Raw genomic sequence first — 24,102 nt, 5'->3', positions numbered from 1 at the left:
GCGTGCGGAGGCGAACAAAGGGTCGATTGCAGCGCTGGAGCCAACCACCTAAATGTGTCGTGTGTCTCCCGGCAAACAGACCAACTCGCGCTGCGTAGACGATGGGGGCGATGTATGGCGAAGCGTCGGTCGGTGGAAGTCCGATTGATTCCTGTCGGGCGTTTGTGCAATCGAAGGGAAATCTGCCAGAGAGAAGAGCCGGGGGGCTTGATTGAATCGAGAAGCGGAGAAAAAGGAAGCGCGAGACGAGACTAAGGGGGAAAGGCACTCGACGGAAAAAAGAGTCGAGGCACGCGAGGGCGAACTATTAGCGAGCGGTGAGGGAGTCGTTGTCGATTGTATCCCTCGGGAGCGTCTGGCGGAGGCGGGTTGTTGTTGATGGGGGATGAGGGAGAATGGATGGAGGAGGAAATGGGAAGGGGGTTGCGTCGGCGTCGCAGCGGCAACAAACAGCAGCAAGCAGGCGGTAGCGAGCGAGTGGGTGAGAGTGGGAGTTGGGGGGAGGGGGTGGGGGAGTAGAGCCTGGGAGGAGGCCACCCGCAGACGGACGCAGCGTGGAAGTGGGCACATGACGATAGGAACCCATCCATCAAGGAACATGCAGATACATGCGCGTGGGTGCAAGAGGAAGGGCCGCGCCCGGTATCACACTGGTACAGTATTATGATGATTAAGGGAACGCGCAGGTTTCTTAGCGCCCAGCCCCCAGCCAGCGAGCCCATTTCTGAGCAGGAAATGAGTACCGCCTGATGGGCGACCTGATAGCGTGTCTTGGAGCGCGCCGAGCGGTGGGCCGCGAGAGGCTGTGCAGTACTTGGAGGTGTGCGCTTCTTTGCACTGGAGAACATGTCCCCGTCTCGGCGCTCGACCGCGGCCCAGCGCACCGTCTCGTATCCGCTCTAACAGTCGGTACTCGACGCATTCCCCAGACACACGCACACCCCCTGACTTGGCCGACGCACCCGGTAAGGCCCGCGAGCGAATTCAGGTCCATGACCTGTTTCTTCGCTTAGACTTTTCTGAGGTTTTCCATCACCATCATGGGCCTGGACTGACGGGACACACGGAGGGCACTCGATCCGTATCCGTCGGCCCACGGCTTTGATTCATCAGCCCACTGTAATGCCCTGCAAGATTGCAGCCAAGCCGGCCGGGATCACCACCGACAGCCCCATTCGGCGGTGCCGGCTGGCCGAGTCGAGATGCCCCGGGTCTGTCTGTACCCTCAAGCAACAGTCAGTCATTGACGGACCCAGGCTGTCCGTTGATGTTTCCACGAGGCATGCATACAGTACCCACGTACTTGGCAAGGTATAGCAGGTGCACTCTCGTCGAAATTAAAAGCACTGCCCCCGGGGCCGCATCTTCAGGCGTCTCAGGCAACGTGGGGGTAACCTTCTGTCTACCTTGGCATCCCATCTCGCGCCGCACCCCCTGGCAGCATGGGCGGCGTCTCCTGTACGTACTCCGTACCGACTACCTACTTTACATACGTACAAGGCTGGATTCGTCATCATTCATTATGCTTGCTGTTATTGTTGCCGGGGCTTCCAAAGGGTAAACGGCACGCAAACCTGTCTCTGTTCTAGGACATTGACAGAATGGCATGTGCACAGCCGCCTCCCAACCGACCATTCTCGCCCAAGGGCCGCTCCGCTCCTCATGCATCTGGCGCTATTGACCACGCTTCCTCGTCTCCCCCAACCCTTCAAAACAAGAGGACATCAAAAGAGGGAAGCCCCGGATGCACTGGAGACATTGCGCACGCGAGACCCGTCCACTTCTTCCTCCATTCAAATATGCTCTAGTCGCGCATTGCCGTACCTCGCAGCAATTCATGCATAGACGTCTTGAAATATGGACCCTAAAAATAAAGCCAAGTGAGATTTTCGGCAATAAACAACAAGCACGTCGACTTGGCACCTCATGTCTCGCTCCTGAACCAGGGTGCCCTTCCGTGTCGCATCTGGGCCCTGCCGTCCTGTCGCTGCTCTGCTGACGCCGCCCGTGCTGACGGGTGCACACAATGGCTTGTCAATGCGACGTCTCATCGTGGATGGTGAAGAGAGACGAGGGCCAAAGTGACGAATCATGGGAATCGTCCGTCCTTCCCGACTACCGTAAGGGCTCGTAATGCCAGGGGTCTACGAGCTCAGGTTTCATGTCCATTAAATTAGACCGTTTATTAATACTTAGGCCGTTCAACCAGGCCAAAGGACAACGCCCCGACAGATATAAGTACCATATATATATATATATATATACATATATCTCCTGATCCTGCCGACACCACAGCATGCCACATGCTGCCAGCAACATTATAAACCACGGCTTCGAGTCTCCAAGCACGCCGGTCTCGCCATCCAAACCCCATCCCAGCGCGTCTGCCCGTCACAGCCGGCCGTCCCCGTCCAGCCAGCAAACGGACCAACCGGTCAAAACACATCCCAGCGCACATTCCACGGCTGGTTGCGCTGCGAATAGTCGACGCCGTGCTTGTAGTTACTCGTCAGCTCCTCCTGGTCCACGCCGCAGTGCGTCTGCCCGTCGCGGCCCTCGAACCAGCCGAGCCCGTACCGCCGCCCGCCGCCGTTCAGTCGCCGCGCCGTCTCCGCCTTGCTCAGCTTGGCCGTCCCCACAAAGTCGTACAGCATCTTGCTCTGGTGGATGTACGCCAGCACCGACGCAATCGTGTTGGGCTGCCGCGGCAGGAACGGGTGCCGCCGCCGCGCAAACACGACGCACCCGGCCCCCGTCATGTACACCAAAATGAACATGGACAGCCCAAACGACAGGTAGAACGACTTGGCCGTCTCCTGGCCCGAGTTGATGGGCCGCGCCGTCCGTCCGTTGCCGCGGCCCAGAAATTCCTGCCCGTCCACCGTGGCCAGGCCCGTCACCAGGATCGTCAACAGCTCGGCCATGACGCTGCCGAGCCCGACCATGACGACGAGCGCGTGTCCGTTGAACAGCGCCCGCAGCGGCAGGTATCCAAAGGGCAACGCCGTGTAGTCGAGCATCAGCGTCCTCGCCGGCGCGTGCCTCCTCGACAGGATGTAAAAGGGCTCCATGACACGCACCGCTGTCTCCATGGCGTTCCACGATAGCTTGAGGCACACGGCCGACGCCGTCAACAGCCACGGCGCCCGGTCCGCCACGACGGCCGCCCCCGTGAACAGAAACGTCGGGATAAAGGCCGTCAGCGCCAGCGACCCGACGACGAACGGTACCCACCCCGCCGGGCGCAGCATCAGCGGGTGCGGGTTCTCGGACAGGTGCGTCTCCTGGTACCGGTCTCGCTCCTGTGAAGACGCAGGATTCTCGTCGTCGGGCGCCAGGGACGAGTTGCGCAGCATGTAGCGGTTATGTTTGAGCCTGAGGTGAATGTCGCTGTGCTTGGCCGTGTCCATGTCTTTAAAGTCCATGAGGATGTGGCTCACCACGGCCATCGAGGCCAGGCCGGCGATGCCTCGCACGTCGGCCAGCAAGCCCGAGCGCCGCGACTGGAGCATGTAGAAGAGGGCAGCGCCGAGGACGGCGCAGATGACCAGCGTCGCCGTCAGTAGCCGGGACCAGATGGCCGAAAGGTGCAGAAACTTCTCCGCGTCGGGGTTGCTCATGCGCTCGCTCCGGCCCGGGCTCATGACAATGCACGCAGCCGCGCACGTCGGCACCACCGAGACGGCCAAGATGGTCGCCACCGACGACAAGGCCACGGCGTAGTGCCGCCGCCCGAGCGCGCGCAAGGGCCGCAGCATGTTGTAGCTGGTGACGTAGTCGACATTGATGGACTCGGCCGCCAGCGCGCCGCCCTCCCTCGACAGCTGGTAAAAGGCCTCGAGCCGGCGTACCTCGAAGTCGGTAAACTGCCACAGCACGCCATACAAGACGGCGCATATCGAGGGCGCGAACTTGACGGCAAAGTACACGGACGGTTCCACATCGTGGGGAGAGTGGAAGCTGGCGATGGCCTTGTTGCGGAACGTGCGGTACAGCAGCTCCTGCATGGCGGCCAGCGCGACGGAGAGGAGGATCAGCATGCTAAGGTAGGGCCACCGCATCGAAAAGGGCTTCCAGTCGGGCTGCGGGTAAAACACCTGCGTCACCTGGCCCTTGGCCGCCAACGACGAACGTCGCGTCTCGGGGCCATAGAGCATGCTGGAGCCCTCCATATTGCTGAGGTCGGCCCCAGCCATGGGCTCCTCGAGAACCACCTCGACGACTTGGCCCCGTCGGTTGGCCTCGCCCTGTCCCGCCTCGCGTATCGTCTCTGCCCGACCGACGGCCTTGACGGACCTGCGCCGGGTGAAGGAGCGGGTCAGGCTCCTCGACGGGACCATGGGGGACGAGAGCAGTTCCGAGTCGCGTAGCCGGAGCCTCGAGTCCCCTGCGAAGCCCTGGCCAAGCCCCCCCGTGAGGGTGCCCTGGGCCTCCTGCTCCTGGAGCTTCTTGATGAAGTCTGCGTCGTGCGAGTCCATGGGCCCCAGTGCCGAGGTGACGTCGAATATGGGCACGGCAGGCTCCTCCTCGGGGATGGCATTGTACCGCGGCTCCTGTCCCAAAGGCGCGGCGGACCGCAGCAACGACAGGTCGTACTCTTCCTCCTCGATGCTGGCAGGGACAGCATTCTGCGGCCGCAACGACGCGCGACTCGACTTGCGCCTGCCCCTCGAGAGCGTCCGAGACGCAAACGACTCGAGGACGGAGCCCCTGACAGGCGCAAACCTTGTCCCGCCGGCGGCCCCGGTATAGGGCGAGGAGCCAGGCCAAGCCGGGCTCGGGTCATAGGAAGAGCCGCCGCCGGACCGGCCCGGGTCTGCCTCGTGGCGAGAGTCTATGGAGATGAGGGACTCTCGGCCGCGCAGGTTCTGTTGCGAGTGCAACGTCGGATCATAGGGGGTGAAGCCGGCATCACTGAGCGCCGATATGTTAGACGGGTAATGTCGCAGCGGGCCACCGTCAAGAGCGTCGGACTGGCGAGACGGCTCTCTGCCCGGCTCGCTAAGGTGGTCCATGGTTCGAGCGGCGGATCATGATCGAGTTTGCTGAAGCGGCTGGGATGCAATGCGAGAGCGACGAGACGGGGCAGCAAAGCATACGCGCCGTTCAAGCGAGGGAATATATATATATATGCGCGCTTGAGGGACTCTTGTCGGAGCATGAGCTCCCAATGTTTGATCTGCCAAGAGCCGGGCGCCATCAATCGTAGGTGTGCGGCAAGCAATCGTGGAGAAATTGTCGGCGGGACAGATGGATGGAACGGGGCCCGCAGTGATAGGGCTGGCAGGCAGGGTATCTGCTCCCGATCCCCCACACCAGATCCTTCCTTCGATGGAGCCGTGACTGACGGACCATTCAGCTGCGATGCGACGGCCTTGATTGGGCTACTGGGCTACCACCTGGGCGTCGGTAGTACATGCAAGGAGGCCGGACAAGCGCAAACATTGGGCGCTTAACAGGGCCGGCTATTCTTGAATGTCTTAGCAAAAAAAATTAGATAGATACCTATGCATCATCCCGAGCGCCAAACATTGGACAATGAATCCATTTCAACAAATACTGCGTGGGCGAGGCACCGCGTGATGCTCCCAATCATGTACAGCAAAGACGCCAGCAGACATATATCCCCTGACTCCGGCACAAACATCCGATGCTGGGCCAGGCAAATCATTCCAGCCGCCCCGGGATTTTCAGCAAACACACCCGCAGCATGACCCCAGACCACAGGGACAGGGATAGAGAAAGAGGACCAGTCTATAGTATCAGGAACATGGCCAGCATCAAGGTCGCGACCGAGGGCCACAATGCGCCGCCAAGGGTCGCCGGGGCCGACGAGACCTTGCCGCAGCAGGTGCGGTTGTAGGTGACGTTGTTGGCTCTGGCGGCCACCTCGAAGACGGAGCCAGGGGGCTGGCCGTAGTTGTAGTAGTCGACGTGGAGGAAGTTGGGGGTGCGGCCCCAGTCGTTGCGGCAGTTGTTGGCGGCGAGGCCAAGGCTGCCGGGGCCCTCGGCGGCGTTGGTCTGGTTGAGGACGGCAACGGCGGGGACCAGCACCTCTGCGCCAAAGACGTTGAACTGGACGTTGAGGTTGTGGTTGGCGAGGTAGAGCCGGTCCCGCGCCGTCTCGTTGCTGAGGCCCGGGGGCCGCTGGACGGGGCAGGGAAAGTTGCGGTCCTGCGGGTCAAAGGGCGACTCCCACATGTGGGCAAACTCGTCGAGCAGCCACGGATACTTTTTCTGGTCGGCCTTGTAGTCCATGAACATGACGACGCGCTTGCCACGGACAATCAGGTCCTCGAGGGTGGGCCAGTCGTCCAGGGCCATGGGCAGGAAGGGGGCCTCGTAGGTGTACTTGAGGATGCCCGTCTGCTCAATGTAGGGGGCGTACAGGTCCGGGGTCGAGTAGTTGCCGTTGCCGAGGAGGACGGTGACGACGTCGTAGGGATGGGCGTCGACCCATTCGCGCACCTGGGTGAGCCAGTCGGTAATGGGCCCGGCGTCGAGGAGGTCGCACGTCGTGTGGCAGAAATGGGGGACGGAGCCGTTGACGGGCCACTGCATCTGGCCCTGGACGAGGCGGACGCCGTCGTCGAGCTGCGTCTTGACGGGCAGCTCCTGGTTGGAGCCCGAGTTGCCGGGCCGCACAAAGGGCGAGTTGTGGGCGCCGACGTTTGTGATGTTTCCGTACCGGCGCCCGCACAGCTCCAGGTAGTTGTTGCACGGCTGCGTGTTGCGCGGTGGCTCCGACGACTGCGTCGACGTGCCCGTGGCCGACGAGGCCGACGTCTCGGTGCTCGACGAGTTGGACCCGGTGAGGGTGATCTTGGACGCGTACGACACGTAGATGCCCGTGGGCGGGGCCGTCTGCTGCGGGGCCATGGACCTCGCGCCCGTGATGAAGGTCAGGTCCGATGTCGCGGCCAGGGAGACGGACTGGGCCGAGGCCATCGGGGGGAGAAGCCCGCCGGCGGCGGCGGCAGCGACTGCGGCGCGCAGCCTCATGATGGCCGCGACGGGAGGAGGAGGGCGAGTTTCCTCAACGGCCGCGGCTTGTGGGAGACCGACGACGTCCGAAGCTCAGTCACAGATGCAACGATGGCGTGGAACAACGGCGTGGAACAGCGGACGTGCTGGGTGAAGCTCGAAGCCTCTCGGGGGGGGAGGGGGTCAGTGGCGGCGAGAGAGGGACGAGAGAATGATATGATCAAAATGGCCGTTTCTTTGAGCTTCGGCTTTGTTCCGGGAAACCGACTGTCCGGACGGTCGATGATGACCGGGACAAGATGTGTTTTGCTTGCCAACAGCGTTCACGCAGCGCATATGTAGACAAGGATGGTCGGTCCGGTGGTTAATTAATTAGCCAACTCCCTAAAGGAGATCCACAGCAGGGCCTGTCGGGGTCGAATGTCGGGGTTGAATGACGACGCCGGGACCACGAAACGAGGAAATATCCGCAGTATTGGCTATTTGATGTGCAGCACACTGTTGCCGACCGTTTTCCCTTTTTTGACACTCTTTCTCTCACCATAGCGGTACATATGAGACAGCCAAGACAGTTGCGGCCAAAGATAGTTGCAAACACGAGCAATGATGAACATGAGCGAATACGACGAGTTGTTCATGGCAGTGCAGTGTGTAAACAGGTGACAGGCAAATGCATGATCTGCGGGCACGGGCGGGCGGAGCAGCGGCTGTGCACGGCTTCGGCAAACAGAATGCAGAGCGCCAAGAGATGAAGCTTCATTTCGATGGATGTGCACTGCCCGGTGGTGACGAAGCTCTGGATGCATGCCCCGGCATTATGCAAGCATACTGTAGAAGCAAAGGTTGGTTGTAGAAGATCTCTTCCCTTTTTTTTTCTTTTTTTCTTTTGAAATCTGCTCTGGTTGGACCGCAGCACCATGGTTGGCGCAGGATGCATGACGCTCACCCACGCGTCCATCCATGTAATTACTGTACCGGACAGACCAGGCTCCAGGCTGTCTAGCTGAACGATGGCAGCTTGCAGCCGGCATCGTCCACAAATTCAGACCAGGCATGGCGGCGCAGGCATACCTAAGTATCTACCAGGTAGATACGGAGTACCACGTAACTCATCAGCCATAGGCCGGGCTGGGCGCAAACAGGACCGTGGTGCTAGGCTGCGTGTTGGTTCGGCGATGGATCCATCTCCCCTGTGCCTATCCTTACAGTGTTTGTGGCCCGCCTGCAGCTCCCCCCCTGCGCCGCCCCTGATCCGCACCCAGCACCTCTCGGCAAGGCCCAGCCGCGGTTCATGGCGCTAACACATACATTCGCCGGGCCCACCGAGTAGGCTTCAGCAAACAGACCCCACCTCCAGTGGGGGCAGTTAGTGCCCGGCCGGGGCCTCGCTCTCTCTGGTGACACCACCACCACGCCGCCAGCATCAAAGGCCTGCAGGCTCCTTGCAGCAGGCTGGCCGGGTCGGGCTCTCTCTAGCTTCCAGCCTCGTGGTGCCAGAATCTCCTTCTTTTCTTGCCTCCCTCTCTTCCAAGTCTGCATCAATCACCCCGTCCTGCCCACCCTCGCTTGACCTCAGCCCGGCAAGCTCGAAGAGAGCCGACCGCTCATCACCAACGTCTCGACGCCTCCCACGACTCCCACCGCCCATCCGTCCGCTCCTCCCCGGCCAGGGGCAGCGAGCCGAGCCTCGACACTCCCTCGCATCCGCCCGTCCCCCGTAGCCGGGGTGAGGAGGCCAAGGAGCTAGGCGAGGCGCCAGAGGAGGTGGTGGAATCCCGTCTCCATCATGGCCGTCAACACAACGCGCCGAAACACGGCCATTGCCGCCGCCGTCTGCTACTTCATCACCATCCCCTTCCTCATCCTCGTCCTCATCGGCAACACCCGCATGAACAACTCGGTCCTCACAGACATCTTCTTCTTCAAGCTCGACGTCTCCCAGATCATACCCATCGCCGTCGCAAACTCAAACCTCCTCAACTCGGTCGCCCGCAGCCTCGGCCTCCACGACTTCTACCAGGTTGGCCTGTGGAACTTTTGCGAGGGCTACAACGATGAGTGCGCTCCCCTCCATTCGATTGACCAAATCACCTCTCGCTGACCCCTCGCGCTTGCAGAGGCGTCACCTTTTGCTCCAACCCTGTGCGGTTCTACTGGTTTAACCCCGTCGAGATCCTCGTCAGCGAGCTCCTCGCCGGCGCCCGAATCGCCCTGCCCTCGGCCGTCATTACCGTCCTCAAGCTCCTCCGTATCGGCTCCCAGACCATGTACGTCTGCTTCATGGCCGGCACCGTCATCAACTTTGTCCTCGTCTTTGCCACCTGCCTCGTCATCCGCACCCGCTGGTTCAGCCTCCTCATCGGCTTCTTTGCCGGCGCCTCGAGCGTCCTGCTCACCGTTGCCGCCATCATCGCCACCGTCATCAGCGTCGCCGCCAAGGTGGCCCTCACCTCCCAGGACCAACTCAACATCCGCGCCGATATTGGCATCAAGATGTTTGCCTTTATGTGGATCGGCGCCCTCGTCACCGACCTTGCCTTTCTGCTCCACGCCGCCATGGGATGCTGCTGCAAGCCCAACCGTGGGCCGCGCCAAGGCCAGTCGCCACCGGCGGCGGCCACGTCCGAGAAGAAGGGCCTGGCCCTCCCCGACTTCGTGCGCCGGAGACGCGGCGCCGAGACGTAACGCACCGGCTGGCGCGGACAAGAATCGTGTTGCTTGGCCTTGTTCCCTCGCATGTTTCGATAGAGTGGTTTGGCGTCTCGGATCGCATAGGTGGGAGCCAGCATTGTTATTTTACGCCATGGGAGGATGGAATAATCACCGGGGGCTGGATTATTAGTGAGCACATATGCACATCTACATACCATGGGCAAACACCTAAAAGCCGGATATACCGACGGTGCGACGAAAGCGACGCTTCTGTACTAGACGGTGGCCAAGAGGAGCAGCCGGAAATTGATTGGAACCTCAATACAAGCTTCGCTGGCGACTGAGCGTCACGAGTTTATTCACCCTTTCTCTCTCTACACGATGGCGCTCGTCTTGGAGCATCCCACCAAATGCAGCAGACTTCAGAGGTCTTGGCCAAGCACCAGGGTATTCGCCGACGCTTGTCCGTTGCCTGCTGAACCCAACAAGAGATCCCAAGCCCCGTATGTTCAAAAATTTTGAACACCAAATCCAAAGGAACAGAAGACGCGGCTCATGCGTGTACCACCTTGGCCTCGGTCCCGTTTGCGCGGGCAAGATATCGGTCCTGGACGCTGGACCCCCGGACCCTGCCGCCGAGGCTGCCGCATTTGCGGGCGCCGAGGCAGAGGTTGATGGCCATGGCCATGGCCTTGAGCTGGCTGTGGTGGGAGGCGTCGACGGTGATCCAGTTGGGGTACGTCTGGTCCGAGAGGGCGTTCCAGAACTCGTGGTACAGGGTGCGCCATGCCGGGGCGTTGCGCTGGATGATGGTCTCCAAGGGGAAGACGGTCTGGGCGCTGTTCTGGGTGATGATCCACTGGGCGTTGAAGGCCGGGCTGTCGCGGCGCGGGCGGAAATGGGCCAGCTGGGTCAGCTGGTCGCGCACCATGTCGGCGACTTCGGCCGCGTTGGACCAGTCGCCCAGGTAGGGCAGCTGGCGGTCGGTGACGAAGCCCTCTGCGCCGCCGGGGAAGCCGTCGGGGGCGCGCTTCAGCCACGACTGGTGGAAGCGCACGAGCACGGCCGAGGTGCCGTTGGCGATGAAGCGCCCGAGCGGCCAGGTGGTCAGGTCCTCGTCGTCCGGGACGCGCAGGCGGTGCCGCAGCAGCTTGAACAGCTTGTACAGGTCCAGCACCTCGCCCTCGTCGAGCTCCTGCCACCCGCGGCTGCGCGAGCGGGCTTCGCGGTGGACGTCGAGGATGATGAGCTCGCCGGGGTACTGGTCGTTGAAGCGGTTGACTATGTCGATCATCTCCTCGATGCCCGCGCCGATCATGCCCTGCCACCCGAGGATGCCGATCTCGGAGACGTGGCTCTCGCGGAACTCGTGCCCGACGCGCGTGGCGCGCAGGTCGAGGACCCGGATGCCGCCGTTGCCCAGCTGGTTCCAGAGGTCGTCGTCGTGCGTCAGCGTGTTGGCCGGGCACCCGAACATGACGGGCTGGACGGCCTTCCACATGCCCGAGTGGTGCGTCCGCGGCAGGGCCAGCTCGCGCAGCGGCAGGTGTCCGACGAGCGGCAGCGACGCCTGCATCCACTGCAGCGGGCCGTCGTTGGACACGAAGCCGGCCTCCTCGGAGCCCGCCAGCAGGAAGCCGACGCCGCCGGGCCGCCGCACGAAGCCCAGCTCGTGCTCGGTGCCGCGCGCGTTGTTGAGCGTCTCGAGCTCGTCGACGAAGCGCACCCACACCCTGTGGGCCAGGCCGCGCCGGTACTCGACCTGCAGCCCCATGGGCCTGGCCGTGCCCTCGAGCTGGTAGCGCACCTCGGCCGCCGAGTCCTCGATGAAGAAGCCGTTACGCCGCTCCGCCAACGTCTGAACCGACTGGCCCGGCTCCAGGTACTCGGGCCACACCCCCCACGAGCCCATCTGGTACGAGTGCTGGTACACCCGCGCCCACCGGTACGGCGTTGCGTTGATGAGGCTGACCCACGTGTCGTGGTCCATCTCGGGGCCCCTTTCGCCGTATGGCCAGTCGACCCGGGTCTTTCCTGTTGCCGCGGCGGTGGGTGTGACGAAGCTCATGGCCAGGACGGACAGGAGGGCGAGGCCGGAGGGGCGAACCATGATGAGCATGGTGCTGCTGCTGTTGGATGCTCTTGCGTGGTCTGGGCCTTTTATATGCCGGTTTCGAGAGTCGTGATTCTATGGACGAGACGTCGTGGTCCTAGCGGTCTTGGCCTCTCCTCCCGAGTACGGCGCGATGCAGACTGCGTTTATAGACTGCGCCGGACTCGAGTCGTCTCTGCTCTTTGGTAAGAGCTGGTTGTGCCGACACTGGATACGACAACGGCCACGGCCTCGCGGTGTGGACAAACAAGACCTGCGTTACGCATGAGTGTATGACGAAAATCGAGAAAAGACGCCCTACCGTCCCGAGGCCTCATGGGGGATTGACTGCATATAGAGTGCAAACCGCCTAATCATCTCCCATAGACCGGGACGCAAAAGTCAATAATTGCCTTCACGCCCCCGAGCATATCTGCCTACACATGGCGCAACAAAGTCCGAAACCAAAAAAAAAAAGCTGAATGTTAAAAGGCGGCAGTAACCTTGCCGTCAGAGCAACCAGGCACCACCACTAAGGCCAGAGACCCAGCAGTTAAACCCTGAAGCTCTTCTGCAGCCGACGAAAGCGCGGGCTGGCAAGGTTCAGAAGAGAAGACAAAGCTTTTTGCAGGGAGCATCAGATTCGCCCAGCCATGGCGCTGTGGCTTCGCTGGGACCAGGCGCCGTCGCCTCTCTTCGGTGCTGTACTGTTTAGCTTTGACGGGGAAAAGAAAGGGAGCCTAGACTGGCGAGATGGCGCATGCCGCAGGGTCACCGGCAACAAACTGAACCCTTTGTCTGAACGGTGGCTTCTGCGGCAGCGACATAGCGGCCCGTCGAATCGTCTTGGCCCCGCGTCCTCCAGCTCTGCTCCTGCTTCTGTTCGTCCGCCTGCCTATCCCTCGAGCAATCAAGTCAGCCAACTTCAGCCCGAAGCTTCAAGATAATCATCTTCCCCTCCTAAACGCCATCTGCAATCTACACCATCTGCAATCTCTGCGGCGAAGGCCAAGTTGGTGCCTAGTTAGTTAAAAAAAAAAAGAGAAGCCCCATTCGGGGAACTTTGCTCGTGCGCTTAACGTCGCAAGGTGTATCCAGTCGAGTTGTGCAACGCCAAGGACACATCATGCTGCGGTATTGTGGCGAGAAAGAAGAAGTTGCGCAAGATGGAAACCTGTATTCGGGCCCGGTTCTGTATCAGCCTTATGCCCTCTTCCACGCGTCCCCTCCAGGCCCGGGTGGCGACGGGGGTCGGCCGTGGGCGAGGAGGCGCTGTAGACGTACTGGCGAAATGCAAAAAGACACAGCACGCGGAGCAGACCATGGCACGGCATTACCATAAAAGGGGGCTGGCAAGGGGAGAGTTAGGGGCGACCCCAGAGTCTGCGGCAGCAGCTTGTATCTCATGTCCCAATCGTCACATCATAACCGTGAAATCTGTGACTTGCTCGTCATCCTCGCCATCTTTGCACTCCGCTCCCGTGCTCGCCGTCTATTGTCTGCTGCTGCTCAATATTACGCGTCGCTTCCCTTGGTGCACTCCATCGCTCCACGTCAAGCGTGCGCCAAGACGCCCGTCATCAAGTCCTCGTCCTCGATCTGCGTTTCGAAGCCAATGGCCGCATCTGCCTCCTTGTCCATCTCGGACCGTTTCTGGTCCCGGATGAGATGGCGCAGATAGTCCTTGTTGGCACTCAGCCGCTCGTTGGTCAGTCGATACTGGGTGCTCAAGAACTCGATGCTCTGCTGGCTGCGGGCCACTTCCTTGGCAAACTCCACCTCCGACATGGAGTTTTGGGCGTTGCCAAAGGCCAGGTAGCTCTCCCCGTCGTTCCGCCCCGTCTGAATCAACCCGAGGAGCATACCGGACTCAATCATGTCGCGAACCAGGGCAAGGGTCGCCTGGTCGTCGGCCAGCGGCTCCCCCGTCTCCGCGTTCAATGTGGTCCTCCGCACCTCGGAAATCGATACCCGAAGGTATACTTGTCGCAGATTGATGATCTGCCATTTTTGGTACGCTGACATGGCCTCGGCTGCGAGCGACGCATTGCCGTCTTCTTCCCACGCCTGCCTGTTCGTGTCAAACTCTGTCCTCAAAAGACCCACTTTGTCCGTGTTGAATAGGCTTGCAAAGGTCATGTAGGCTTCGCTCGTGGTCTGGTAGCTGGCTTGGGCCGTGGGACTCGTGTACGAAGGGGGCCGGGGAGTCTTGCCCTGGTGCAGCAGTCCGACGAGTAGCCACTTCTTGTGAGCTTCCGCCATGATCTTGCTCACACCTTTGTTTCGCGACGGATGGGAAATGACCTGCTCGAACGCCGCAAGGGCCTTGGACCAGTCCCTCCTCGAAATGTAGAGCATGCCGCACAGAAAGTTGTACTCGAGCACCGTCGCGCTCTTTAGCTGCTCGGTAAGCCCGGTGGCTGGTGTCAAGAAGCCCAATGATGGGAGATCAGGGTCACATAGGTAATGCCTTGTCTCCTTGTAGCTAGTTATTGCGGGGTAGAAGAGGATGTCTGCGTCAAGCACTGGCAGAGCCCGCTCGACGGTGCTGGATGCGTAGGCAAGTTTGGCCAAGACGAGGTGTGTGGATGTGAATATGGAGCCGCTGGGGTCGAGTCGGAGAATCACCGCGACGAGAAGCTCGACCGCAACCTTGGGCTATACGCTGGATGTCAGTATGGGCGGGTGGAAGTGGCTTGTCCATGTGCATACCGGGAAAATGGCGCCAGAGCCAACCTTCTCGAGGAGCGACGAGAACATGGCGCCGACATAGCGCACCTGGCAGACGTCGAAATTGAGAAAGAACTCGAGCGTCATGTCCAGCACCTGGGCAGAGGGCTCGGTCTTTTCGCCGTGGGCAATGTCGAGGACGGTCAGGTATCCGATGGAATTATCTGCCGGAGCTAATGTCTATGAATGATTAGGGGCGCCGTTTCTTCCGCTCGCCATAGCAGGCACAGGGGGGCGCCTACCTGCAGGATGGCCACCGGATTGGCGGCCATGGCAGCTTGAGCCTCTTTGGAAAGCTTACCCAAGGCCGAAACGTGCTGTTTGATGGCCAAGTCGTACTGCTTCAAGGTCTCAAAAGTTCCCAGAGCCGGAGGGAAGCTCTTCAGGGTTCTCCTGGCTTCCTCCATCTCGGACTGACGGAGCGCGCGAGGTTCGACAGAGTGTTGCTTGGCGCCGGGTGACGGTTGTTTGCCTTGCGATGGTCCAAACGCTCCGCTGGTCCAGTCCGTCTATCCTCGGCTCGCCGCATTCATGCTCTGGAGAGGAAGGCGTTCTCTTCAGCTTCCCTGCGAATCATGGACCCAAACGCCGAAAACGCAAAAGACAGACGCAATCGAGATGAGGAGCCGCGTCGTGAGGTCATTTGGTGAAAGGTGGAGGTGGGGAGTTGAGAGGCGAGATGGTTCCGGCGTTGAGCCGTCGATAAGAAGAGCAATCTGATAAGTCAATTGCCCCGCCATTCACAAGTCATTGCGGGAGAGGCCTGGGTAATTACGTGTCACGAGATACTACCCTATACCCTCCACCATCCCACGATTTCATTAACCGTGTCATTGACTATGGACACTCAGACAGTGTGTTGATGCGGCTTGTTCCAGGTATGGTGCTTGACGACTCTCAGTCGTCAGTAAGAACTCCTCAAAAACCAGCATGTTCCTTTGTACTAAGCACTGCTGTAAAAGGTGAAAATAAATTTTAGATGATCAAAGTCGGAAGCACAATACAAGCTGGGCAGGACTGTTTGAGTTGGCCAAGATTGTGAACAGAAGTTACAGGCTATCAAGGCAATCGCTTGCGGTCCCGCTTGGGATGATGAGCGTTACGAAGCTGGCGGTAAATACTGCTGCTGCGGACTGTCGCCATGGCCTTTCTGTCCGTTGAACTGTCTCGCACATGCCCGGTATCACTGCAAGAGCACATTCACGCAAAAGTCGCATAAAGGCGTCTCTCATCGCAGCCCTCGGCCATCGTCTATTTTCCTGTCCTTCTAAAACGGGGCTTTAAGTTAGGGTGTATCCTGGGGCATGCGGAATTGCGAAAACCTTCTTCCTCCATAGCTCGTGTCGACGTGATCAAAGAAAACCGATACCGATCAGCTCTACTGCTGATACTGGTACTGCTTCTGGTGCTGTGGTGGGGGCTGGTATTGGGGCTGATACTGGGGCTGGTACTGGGGCTGGTACTGGGGCTGGTACTGGGGCTGGTACTGGGGTGGGAGCTGATAAGGAAGCTGGTATTGGGGATGGTTCTGGTGAGGGTGCTGGGAAGGGCTCTGTTGAGGGTGCTGAAGGGGGCTCGGATGAGGGTGCTGGGGGGGGGGCTGTTGCGGATGAAGTCGAGGTGCGCTTTGTATGCCCAAGGCTCTCAGCTGGTAGAGCAAAGCCGATAGCTTATGCTGTTTCGTGTTGATACTCGACCGCGAACGCCACACCTCGTCAATGGCAAGCCGCAGTTGGGCCTCGGACAGGTTGCCGGTGGCCTGCCTCGGGGGCCAGTTTCTCAGATCCATGCTTTGCGGATGCATCGGCCCAGGCAACTGCTGGTCGCCGACGTGGCCAGGCGGCATGCTCATGGCTTGATAGAGCTGGGGCTGCCCGCCCATTCCGACAGGTGAATTGTGGTAGCCGGGGACTCCCGCGTTGGGGACGACGTCATGCTGCAAGGCGTGGCCATTTGACTGGACAGCGGGGACGGTGGGATGACCTGGGACTCTGTCGCCGTTCTCGTGAGGCAGACGTGGTCCTTGGAAGCGAGCCTTGACTGCTTTGTTTTTCCAGGCGTTGGCGTGGGGGTTATGGGCAGTTTGCCCGGCTGGGCGCGGCCCTTGGGTAGGGTTTTTGGCTTCTGAGGCGTCGCGATCGTTTTTGGAGATGTGGGCTTTTTGTTCAGCGGTTTTCGGTTGGCTGATCGTGAGGAGGTCGGTTTGGGCTTCGCCGTCTGCTTGGACTTCGTGTCAACGTGGGTTTTGCTCTCTCTTTTCTTGACGGGGGTCGACACTGGAGATTTGAGCTGCGCGTTGGAAGGTTTGCGTCGTTTACCTTTCGTGACCAGGCCCTCGTCCTCCGACTCCTCCGACGAGTTGGCGCCGGCAAACTCATCCGAAGCGTCTGATGTATCGGGCTCGATCCCTTCGGGGAGCGGCGCGTTCCCCACGCCAAGGGACTTGTAGTTGATGACCTGTGGTTGTGGGTTAGCTCAGTTCGAGTGGGGATGGACTTGGATAAGTATGAAAACGGTGAAACGCACATTTCGACGTCTGCCGCCTCGCCCCAAGACCTCCTTGTTGGCCTCGGCCTCGCGACGTGCTTCTTCCTCCCTCTCCGCGAGAATCTTGTCCCAAACGCTCGAGTTGATTGGCTCTGGGGCCTGGTCTTCGGCAGTGTCGAGGCCTTCGGCAAAGCCGCCCTTCTCGTTGGCCCACACCCGGGCATGAGAGAACTGCGTTTCCGTGGAGCCTTCCTCGTCAGTCTTGGTGTGCTCCGTCTGCGCGCGATCGAGCAGTTCCTCGACCGCGGGGCCGTCGTAGTGGATGGAGGATTTCTGAAAGTCATCGCTGAATAAAGCTTGAGCGCCGTGCTTCAGGATCGATTCCAGATCATCGCCGACAAGCTGATCATCGTCCATGCTCTCAATCAGGGCATGGTCGAGCGCCATCTTCTTGCGGCCCGCCTGCATGATCCGCTCTTCCACGCTGTCCTTTGTCACGAGCTGGAAACAGAGTACCTTTTTCTTCTGACCAATTCGATGAGCTCGGGACAGGGCCTGGATATCCTGATGGGGGTTAAAGTCGGGATCCATGATGATGACGGTGTCTGCTGTCGCCAGGTTGATGCCAACGCCACCAGACCGGGTCGACAGGAGAAAGGCGAAGAAAGGCGAGTCTGGAGCATTGAAGCCATCGATGCGACGTTGCTTCTCCAAGCTCGACATGGTGCCGTCCAGTCTCCTGAACTGATAGCCCATACCCGTGAGGAAATCTTCTAGAATGTCTAATTGTTGAAGAAATTGGCTGAAGATGAGAACTCGGTGGCCGCGCTCTTTGAGCTTCGGAAGCATAGCCTCAAGCAAGAGCAGCTTTGCCGAGGCCTCCACGAGGTTCCTGTGAAGGACGGAAGGATCATGATGTCGCTCCTCGATGGCATCCGAGTAGATGAAGGGGTGGCAAAGACATTTCCTCAGCTGCATCAAGATGTTGTTAAGACTGCTCCGGTCTTTCTTGTTCAGTTTGTTGTTGGCGAACATGGCCTTGATGAGCTGCGGGTTCTTGGCCATGATGCTTTTGGAAAGCTTCTCCTGGATGACCGTCATGGTCACGGGCAGAATGATTTGCGCCATGGGTGGGAGGAACTTGAGCACGCCGAGCTTGGTTCGTCGCAAGAAGAAGGGGCGAATAGTTTCGTGCAGCTTCGGCAGCGTCTCCTTGTCCAGCACCTGGTACTCCTCGTCTAAGGCCGCTGCATCCTGGGTGTCGTCGATGAATTGGAGCAGGTTGAAGAGTTCGCGCTTGTTGTTCTGCAGCGGGGTCCCTGTCAGGAGGAGGCGGAACGGAATCTTCATGGATCGCAGCGCAAGATAGAGCAGGTTCTGGTCGTTTTTGAGTCGCTGGCCTTCGTCAACAACGAGCCCGGTCCAGCGCACCGACTTGAAGAGGGTCTTCGTTTTCGGGTCTTGAGCGGAGTCATACGACATGATGACCACATGCGCCTTCATATCTGTCGAGCCGTGGGGGAAGAGCTCATACGTGTAGGCAAGCTCCTGAGACTCTCTCCCTCCGTGATAGGTCACGACCCGCAGATCAGGAGCCCACTGCTTGAACTCTCGGCGCCAATTGGGACAGGTTGCATTTGGCACAACGATGAGAAACGGCCAGCACTGCGAATAGGAATAGGGAGTCAGCATTCGGCAAAGACATGGGGTTGGGGGGCGGGGGGGTCAGATGGTTTCTTACCTTGGGCGCGTCCTGCACCAACGAGGTGACAAGACTGATGACTTGAATCGTCTTTCCAAGACCCATCTCGTCGGCCAAGACGACGCTCCTTCCGTCGTGGTAATTCCCCAACAGCCAATTGAGGCCCTCCATCTGGTACCCCATGAGCTTGCCCCTCTTGAGGCCTGCGGGCTGGACGGCTACAGGACCGAATTCGGAGGCCTTGAAGGACCTGATTCGGTCTTGTATCTTGGCCTGGCTTTCGTTGTGGAAATATTTGCCTTCCAGGTGCTCAAGGTATGCTTCCTCGAACGCGGCATAGCACGTAGTCTCACCCCGAGGAGGGGGAGCATCCCAGACCACATCGCCGTACCCCAGGCCCTGGAACTTGACGAGCACTTTGCTGACATGCGCTATGTTGACCGAGTCGCCATTCTTGGTTCCAGACCTTGGGGCGCCGGATTTCATCTTGACGTTGAAGATGACATCGGCCATGAGATACTCCTCTGGTATTGCATCTTTTGTAGAGAGCTTCAGGAGGTCTTGCTGCGCGGCGTGTTTCGCAAAAGAGAGCATCATGATCCCTACGGAGACTCCAAAGACCCACGCACCGGGCATCCAAGTGCAGTGAAAGTACGACAGGGTTTCCCACTTGACGAGATACTCTTTATCGTCCTCGTCCACTGAGTCGAACGAGGGGCTGGGTGACTTTTGTAAAGACTGTTGCGAAGGTCGCCAAGCAACCAAGCGGTGGATCTTGTGCTTGGCCGAGCTGCATTCGTGGCATTGCCAGTCGACCATGTAATCCTTGATGCGCTCGGACTTGACATCTGTTCCTATGGAGTTGCTGCCGACGGTAGGTAGATGATCGAGATGCCAGCCACGGTGACACGACACGCATCGGAAGAGCACAATGTTTTCGTTGTTGAGCAGAGTAGGGGAGACGGACGTGATTGGGTCGGTGCCGCCGTTTTGCTCTCGCAGCTTCTCTTCTTGCCGGGCAGTCTTGAACTCAGAGAAAGGGATGCAGGCCTTGCCCTGGCTTTTGCACACTTGGCAGATGCTTTGTTGGGGAGCATTTGCGCTGTTGTCCTTCCTGCCCTTCTTTCGGTAAATGTCGAGGCAGAATCGGCACTGCAAGACGAAACAGTCGTCTGCAATCTTGGTGGCAAGATGCTCTCGCGCGTTGCGAGGCCTGAGACACTGCTTGTGGTAGGAGAGACTACATCCCTGGCAATGCACAATCTGGCCGCGTTGCTTGGAGCCACCGCAGCTGTGACAGGAGGGGAGATGGACGGCGCCGAAGGCGGATTCGGGCGGCAGAGGCTGAAAGGTTTCTCTGACGAGGACGGTCTTGGGAGCGGAAGGCACCCTGTCATCCACGACATAGAATGAGTCCTCGTCCATGAGGGCATCATCTACCATGTAGGCAGTGTTTTTGGTGGCCCTCGACGAGCGCCGGGGCTGTTCAAACTCGATGTCCGAGCCATCGGAACCCCTGCGACGCGATGCCGACTGCTGAGCCTTGGATCGAGCGCTCCTGGCATTCATCCGACGACCGCGACGCAGGGCACCAGTTCGGCGCGACTTTATGGCAAGGTCGGAGATCACTGGTCGGAAATCACCGTCCTCTGCATCTGAGGGCTCTGGAGGCTCGTTAGCCAGCTCGTCGCGGTCGTCTGTGAAGCTGCTCTTGGCAGAGGCGCTGTGGCCGGATTTGGGCTGTTTCTGCCTCTGCGGCCGGGTGCGCAGGTTGCGTACGGGGAATGTCGGAGTTTTCTCTACAGCATCATCGCTGCTGTCGTCATCCAGGGAGACCGCGCGAGCCCTCGAGCTCTGCCGAGTACTCGGGCCTCGGGAACGAAGCACGCGCCCCCCACGCGTCCTGGGTTGACGGGGACTGGTGTCTTCGTCGATTTCCATATTGTCTGAGGCACTATTTTGCTTTTCAGAGTCCCACTCATCGTCTGGGACGTACTTGCGCTTCTGCCCGGTGCTCATGCTGCTGGTGAAGCGGCGCAGTGCCTGTCTGCCGTTTTCGAGGGAGAGTAGTTCTTTGGCGGAGACCTTGATGTGCTGGGTTAGCAGTGCCGTTCACCAGGATTGGGTCGAAAGTGAATGCCAAGAGTAAAGTTGATGTGGGCGCCAGAGTGTGTAGGGTGCAGGGCAGAAGGTGGAGGGTAGAAGGTGGAGGGCAGAAGGTGGAGGGCAGAAGGTGGGAAGACGGAAGGGTTTGCGTAAAACGTAGGAGCGTTGAGGCGGCGTTGCAGGCGGCAGCCAAGTGCCCGGAACGCAGCACGGCCGAGCGGTCAGGCCAGGGCCCGGTGTTGAAAGCCCTGTACGCGCACACGAGGAAAGGCGAGGGAGCGCAAAGCGTTCACAGCCGCCGAGGACGGGTTCAGAGACGCACAGACCGGAGCGAATCCGGGAAGAAATAGATGAGGAAGAGGGTATGGGAGGAGCAGCTTCGTGGGGCAACGACGAACTCAAAGGGGCGACATACCAGCTTTTGCCTTCCGTCTGTAAAGTCGACACTGTATGAGACTTGTCCACGATTGCCCACTGCTTCGCTGACGAGCTCGACGACTTGGCTATAGACGGTATCGTATTCATGGCGTCGATTCATGGGAAGCTCGGGGATTGCGACCTCGACGCGACTCTCTGGAGCATTGTGCGCCGCATCAGGAGCATCGTCGTCGGCCACGGCAGCGGCTGGGGGCTCGGCTTCGGCTTCGAGGTCGGCTTGGGGTTCGGGGCTGGCAACCTCGGGGGGCGCCTCCGGACTGCTTTCTGGCCAATTCGCTCCGACCTCGCTGGTTACAAAGTCAAAGGAGATTGCGGGCTCTGGCAGCGAGACGCGAGGGTTGGTCGGGGTTTCTTGCCGAGGCTCCGGGTCCTCGTTCATCTGCAGAATGTCAGCGGGCGCCGATGCCAGCTCTGCGCGAGGCGAGTTCGTACCTTGGCGGGCTATTAAAGAGGGATGTTCACTGTCATGCGTGGCTGTTGGTGATGGTGAAGCAAGATGGGAGTGTCGGCAAATCTTGGAAAAAGGGCGCAGACTCGACGCGCAAGATTCTGCCATGACAGCCGGTGCCAGTCGCCAGTTAGTCTAGACGCGATTGCTGGTGGAGCACGCGTTTCGACCGATTAGTGTCTCCCTCTAAAGCTCTGGCCAATCACGAGCCACGATACCGCTTGCAGGTCGCCAATCTGCTTTTCCATGCAGCTCGGTATTACAGCATCACGTGGTTACCTGTCATGATAATCGATAGACCCTTTTCTTCCCCTTCTTGGCAAAACATTTTCACCTCATCGGGCAGCCAGCCTTCGATTTCGCGCCTCCCGTCCACCGCCTTGGCCCAAATAGATGACCGCTCTCTGTTTGCAACCGGCGATTTGTCGCCCGCGCATGTCGCATTATTCTGCGCTGCCATGATATGCGCAAGCCAATGGGTGAGCGCTGGCTCGCGTCGATCCCTACGCCCGTCCATTGTCGCAACACGCAACCATTGCCCCCGCGTTTCGATACGATCTGCCAGCTTGGCGTCAATTATCCAGGGCCTGCGAAAGGAGGAAAAGACTTCAAAGAACGGCGACTTGCCCTCCTGGGCCATCGGTTCCTCCAAGAAGAAGCGGAACGCCGTGGCGCCGTGGCAACCCGACAGAGACCCATCGGACGTTGGCAAGAGAGCCAAATCATCCGCAGGGTCTGCCAATGGCACTGGCAACGGCACTGCAAGGGAAATACGCAAGGTCACAAGTAGGAAGGCAAGCAAGGTCCCCGGCAGGGGCTCCGGCAAGGACACAATCACGGGCTCCAGCGGGGATGCAATCAAGAGCACAAGCAGGGAGGTAAGCAAGGAGGCAGGCAGGGTCTCCGGCAGGGACGCAATCAAGGGCTTTGGCAGGAGCTCTCGCATCGACCAGCAGCTGACGCTGCAGAAGCCCAACACCAGGCGAGACTCATGGGACCATATCAAAACATCCAAAGCACTCGAGGGTTCCGCTTCCGAACGCCAGCGCCACAAGCTTAGGAGAAAGCTGAGTCGCAGGGATGCGAAGCAAGAGGAGGGCCCGGACGATAGCGGCAGGCAAACCAGACGGAAGCGATTTCTCGACCCCGACTCTCAGTTTGGAAAGAGGAGCCTGGTATATCACATCAAGCATGGGGACCTCAAGGACGCTGTCAATTTGCCAGGTCCCGTACGTGCCAAGCAAGCGCAAGCCATCCAGGACAGGTGGTGCCGCGGTCTCCCCGTCGAACCCGAGGAAGGATCTTCTGTCGCAAAATTCCGCGTCGCAGACTCGACGCTGAGAAAGGCAGGGGAGCCAAGCGTATTACGCTCCATGCCGATGCAGCCATCCCAAAGGTTTGAGGTAATGCCTCAAGGCGATATTCTCGAGCTCGCCAGTGCCGACTCCGTGTTCGTCTACGGCAGGTCCTCGGTCAAGGCAGCACTCGAGCATGGAAGGCGGAAACTGCACAAGCTCTACATGTACGAGAATCGCAAGGTGGACAAGATTGACGAGGTCATCATGCATCTGGCCCAGCAACGTCGTGTTAGCATCAAGATTGTCCCGATAGAGGGCCGTGGGCTGTTGGACAGGATGAGCGTGGGACGACCACACAACGGCATCATCCTCGAGTCTTCGCCCCTGCCTCAGCTGCCCGTCCTATCTCTGGGCCCGGTCGAGGAGTCGCCCGGTAGGCTGGGATTCAACGTCAACCTGAGCTACCAGTCCAGGGAGGAGGAACAGATCAACGGCAAGAGTTCATTTATTCCCCGAGCCGGTCTCGTCACCCCCAAGCCGTTTGTCCTGCTGCTGAACAATATCCTGGATCCGGGCAACTTGGGGGCCCTGCTGCGGTCGGCACACTACTTTGGAATCGATGCCGTCGCCATCACGATGCGAAGCTCGTCGAGCCTATCGGCCGCCGCCCTCAAAGCCGCAAGCGGTGCAGCCGAGGAGGTGAGGCTCTTTTCCGTTCCCAGTTCCGTCCAGTTCGTCCAGCAGTCCAAGATGGCCGGGTGGAAGACGTATGCGGCCGTGCCGCCGCCGTCCAAGAGACTCATGGAGCTGCATGGCGAAAAGTTCATCTCGGACCATGCGGTCGAACGCGAGGATCCGTTGCAACACAGCCCATGCCTCCTCGTGCTCGGCAACGAGGGCCAAGGCCTGACCAAGGCCTTGAAAACGGTGATCGATTACGAAGTGGCGATACCAAAGCTCATGGAACACACCCAACTGGACAGCTTGAACGTCAGCGTGGCCGGTGCACTGCTGTGCCATTCGTTCGTCAAAGGATCGTCGGTTGCCAAGGCCGAGGCCGAGGCGGCCGCCGGTCGCAGGAGTGAGGGAGTTGAAGTGGATGCGGTCGTGGCTGACCTGGCCGAGAGCCAATACGTCGAGCCACAAAGCGAGCGGATGTTTTGAT

At 59.7% G+C, this 24,102-nt stretch overlaps 7 protein-coding genes across 7 annotated transcripts; 2 read left to right on the top strand and 5 right to left on the bottom strand.

The window, feature by feature from the left end:
• Positions 1-2,435: 2,435 nt before the first annotated feature.
• HRG_07002 (spray) lies at positions 2,436-5,015 on the bottom strand (the record flags this gene model as incomplete). Its single annotated transcript, XM_044865473.1, has 1 exon — positions 2,436-5,015. The coding sequence occupies one exon, from the start codon at positions 5,013-5,015 to the stop codon at positions 2,436-2,438; it is 2,580 nt and encodes an 859-aa protein (XP_044719435.1).
• Positions 5,016-5,754: 739 nt separating this feature from the next.
• HRG_07001 (uncharacterized protein) lies at positions 5,755-7,002 on the bottom strand (the record flags this gene model as incomplete). Its single annotated transcript, XM_044865472.1, has 1 exon — positions 5,755-7,002. The coding sequence occupies one exon, from the start codon at positions 7,000-7,002 to the stop codon at positions 5,755-5,757; it is 1,248 nt and encodes a 415-aa protein (XP_044719434.1).
• Positions 7,003-8,770: 1,768 nt separating this feature from the next.
• Positions 8,771-9,669, top strand: HRG_07000 (SUR7/PalI family domain-containing protein; the record flags this gene model as incomplete). Its single annotated transcript, XM_044865471.1, has 2 exons — positions 8,771-9,042; positions 9,102-9,669. 2 exons carry the CDS (start codon positions 8,771-8,773, stop codon positions 9,667-9,669), a joined length of 840 nt encoding a protein of 279 aa, XP_044719433.1.
• A 520-nt stretch (positions 9,670-10,189) lies between these two features.
• HRG_06999 (LysM domain-containing protein) lies at positions 10,190-11,755 on the bottom strand (the record flags this gene model as incomplete). Its single annotated transcript, XM_044865470.1, has 1 exon — positions 10,190-11,755. The coding sequence occupies one exon, from the start codon at positions 11,753-11,755 to the stop codon at positions 10,190-10,192; it is 1,566 nt and encodes a 521-aa protein (XP_044719432.1).
• A 1,527-nt stretch (positions 11,756-13,282) lies between these two features.
• Positions 13,283-14,865, bottom strand: HRG_06998 (COP9 signalosome complex subunit 3; the record flags this gene model as incomplete). Its single annotated transcript, XM_044865469.1, has 3 exons — positions 13,283-14,386; positions 14,441-14,638; positions 14,701-14,865. 3 exons carry the CDS (start codon positions 14,863-14,865, stop codon positions 13,283-13,285), a joined length of 1,467 nt encoding a protein of 488 aa, XP_044719431.1.
• A 971-nt stretch (positions 14,866-15,836) lies between these two features.
• On the bottom strand, positions 15,837-21,570 carry HRG_06997 (PHD/FYVE-zinc-finger like domain-containing protein; the record flags this gene model as incomplete). The annotated part of the gene is made up of 6 exons (XM_044865468.1): positions 15,837-16,675; positions 16,777-16,915; positions 16,985-18,610; positions 18,687-19,183; positions 19,277-20,732; positions 21,169-21,570. 6 exons carry the CDS (start codon positions 21,568-21,570, stop codon positions 15,837-15,839), a joined length of 4,959 nt encoding a protein of 1,652 aa, XP_044719430.1.
• Positions 21,571-22,097: 527 nt separating this feature from the next.
• HRG_06996 (spoU rRNA methylase family domain-containing protein) lies at positions 22,098-24,101 on the top strand (the record flags this gene model as incomplete). The annotated part of the gene is made up of 1 exon (XM_044865467.1): positions 22,098-24,101. One exon carries the CDS (start codon positions 22,098-22,100, stop codon positions 24,099-24,101), a length of 2,004 nt encoding a protein of 667 aa, XP_044719429.1.
• Between the last annotated feature and the right edge of the window lies 1 nt (position 24,102).

This window comes from Hirsutella rhossiliensis (assembly GCF_020360975.1).
Source record: "Hirsutella rhossiliensis strain HR02 chromosome Unknown scaffold00007, whole genome shotgun sequence".
Classification (NCBI taxonomy): Eukaryota; Fungi; Ascomycota; class Sordariomycetes; order Hypocreales; family Ophiocordycipitaceae; genus Hirsutella; species Hirsutella rhossiliensis.
This window is presented reverse-complemented; position numbering and strand designations above follow the sequence as displayed.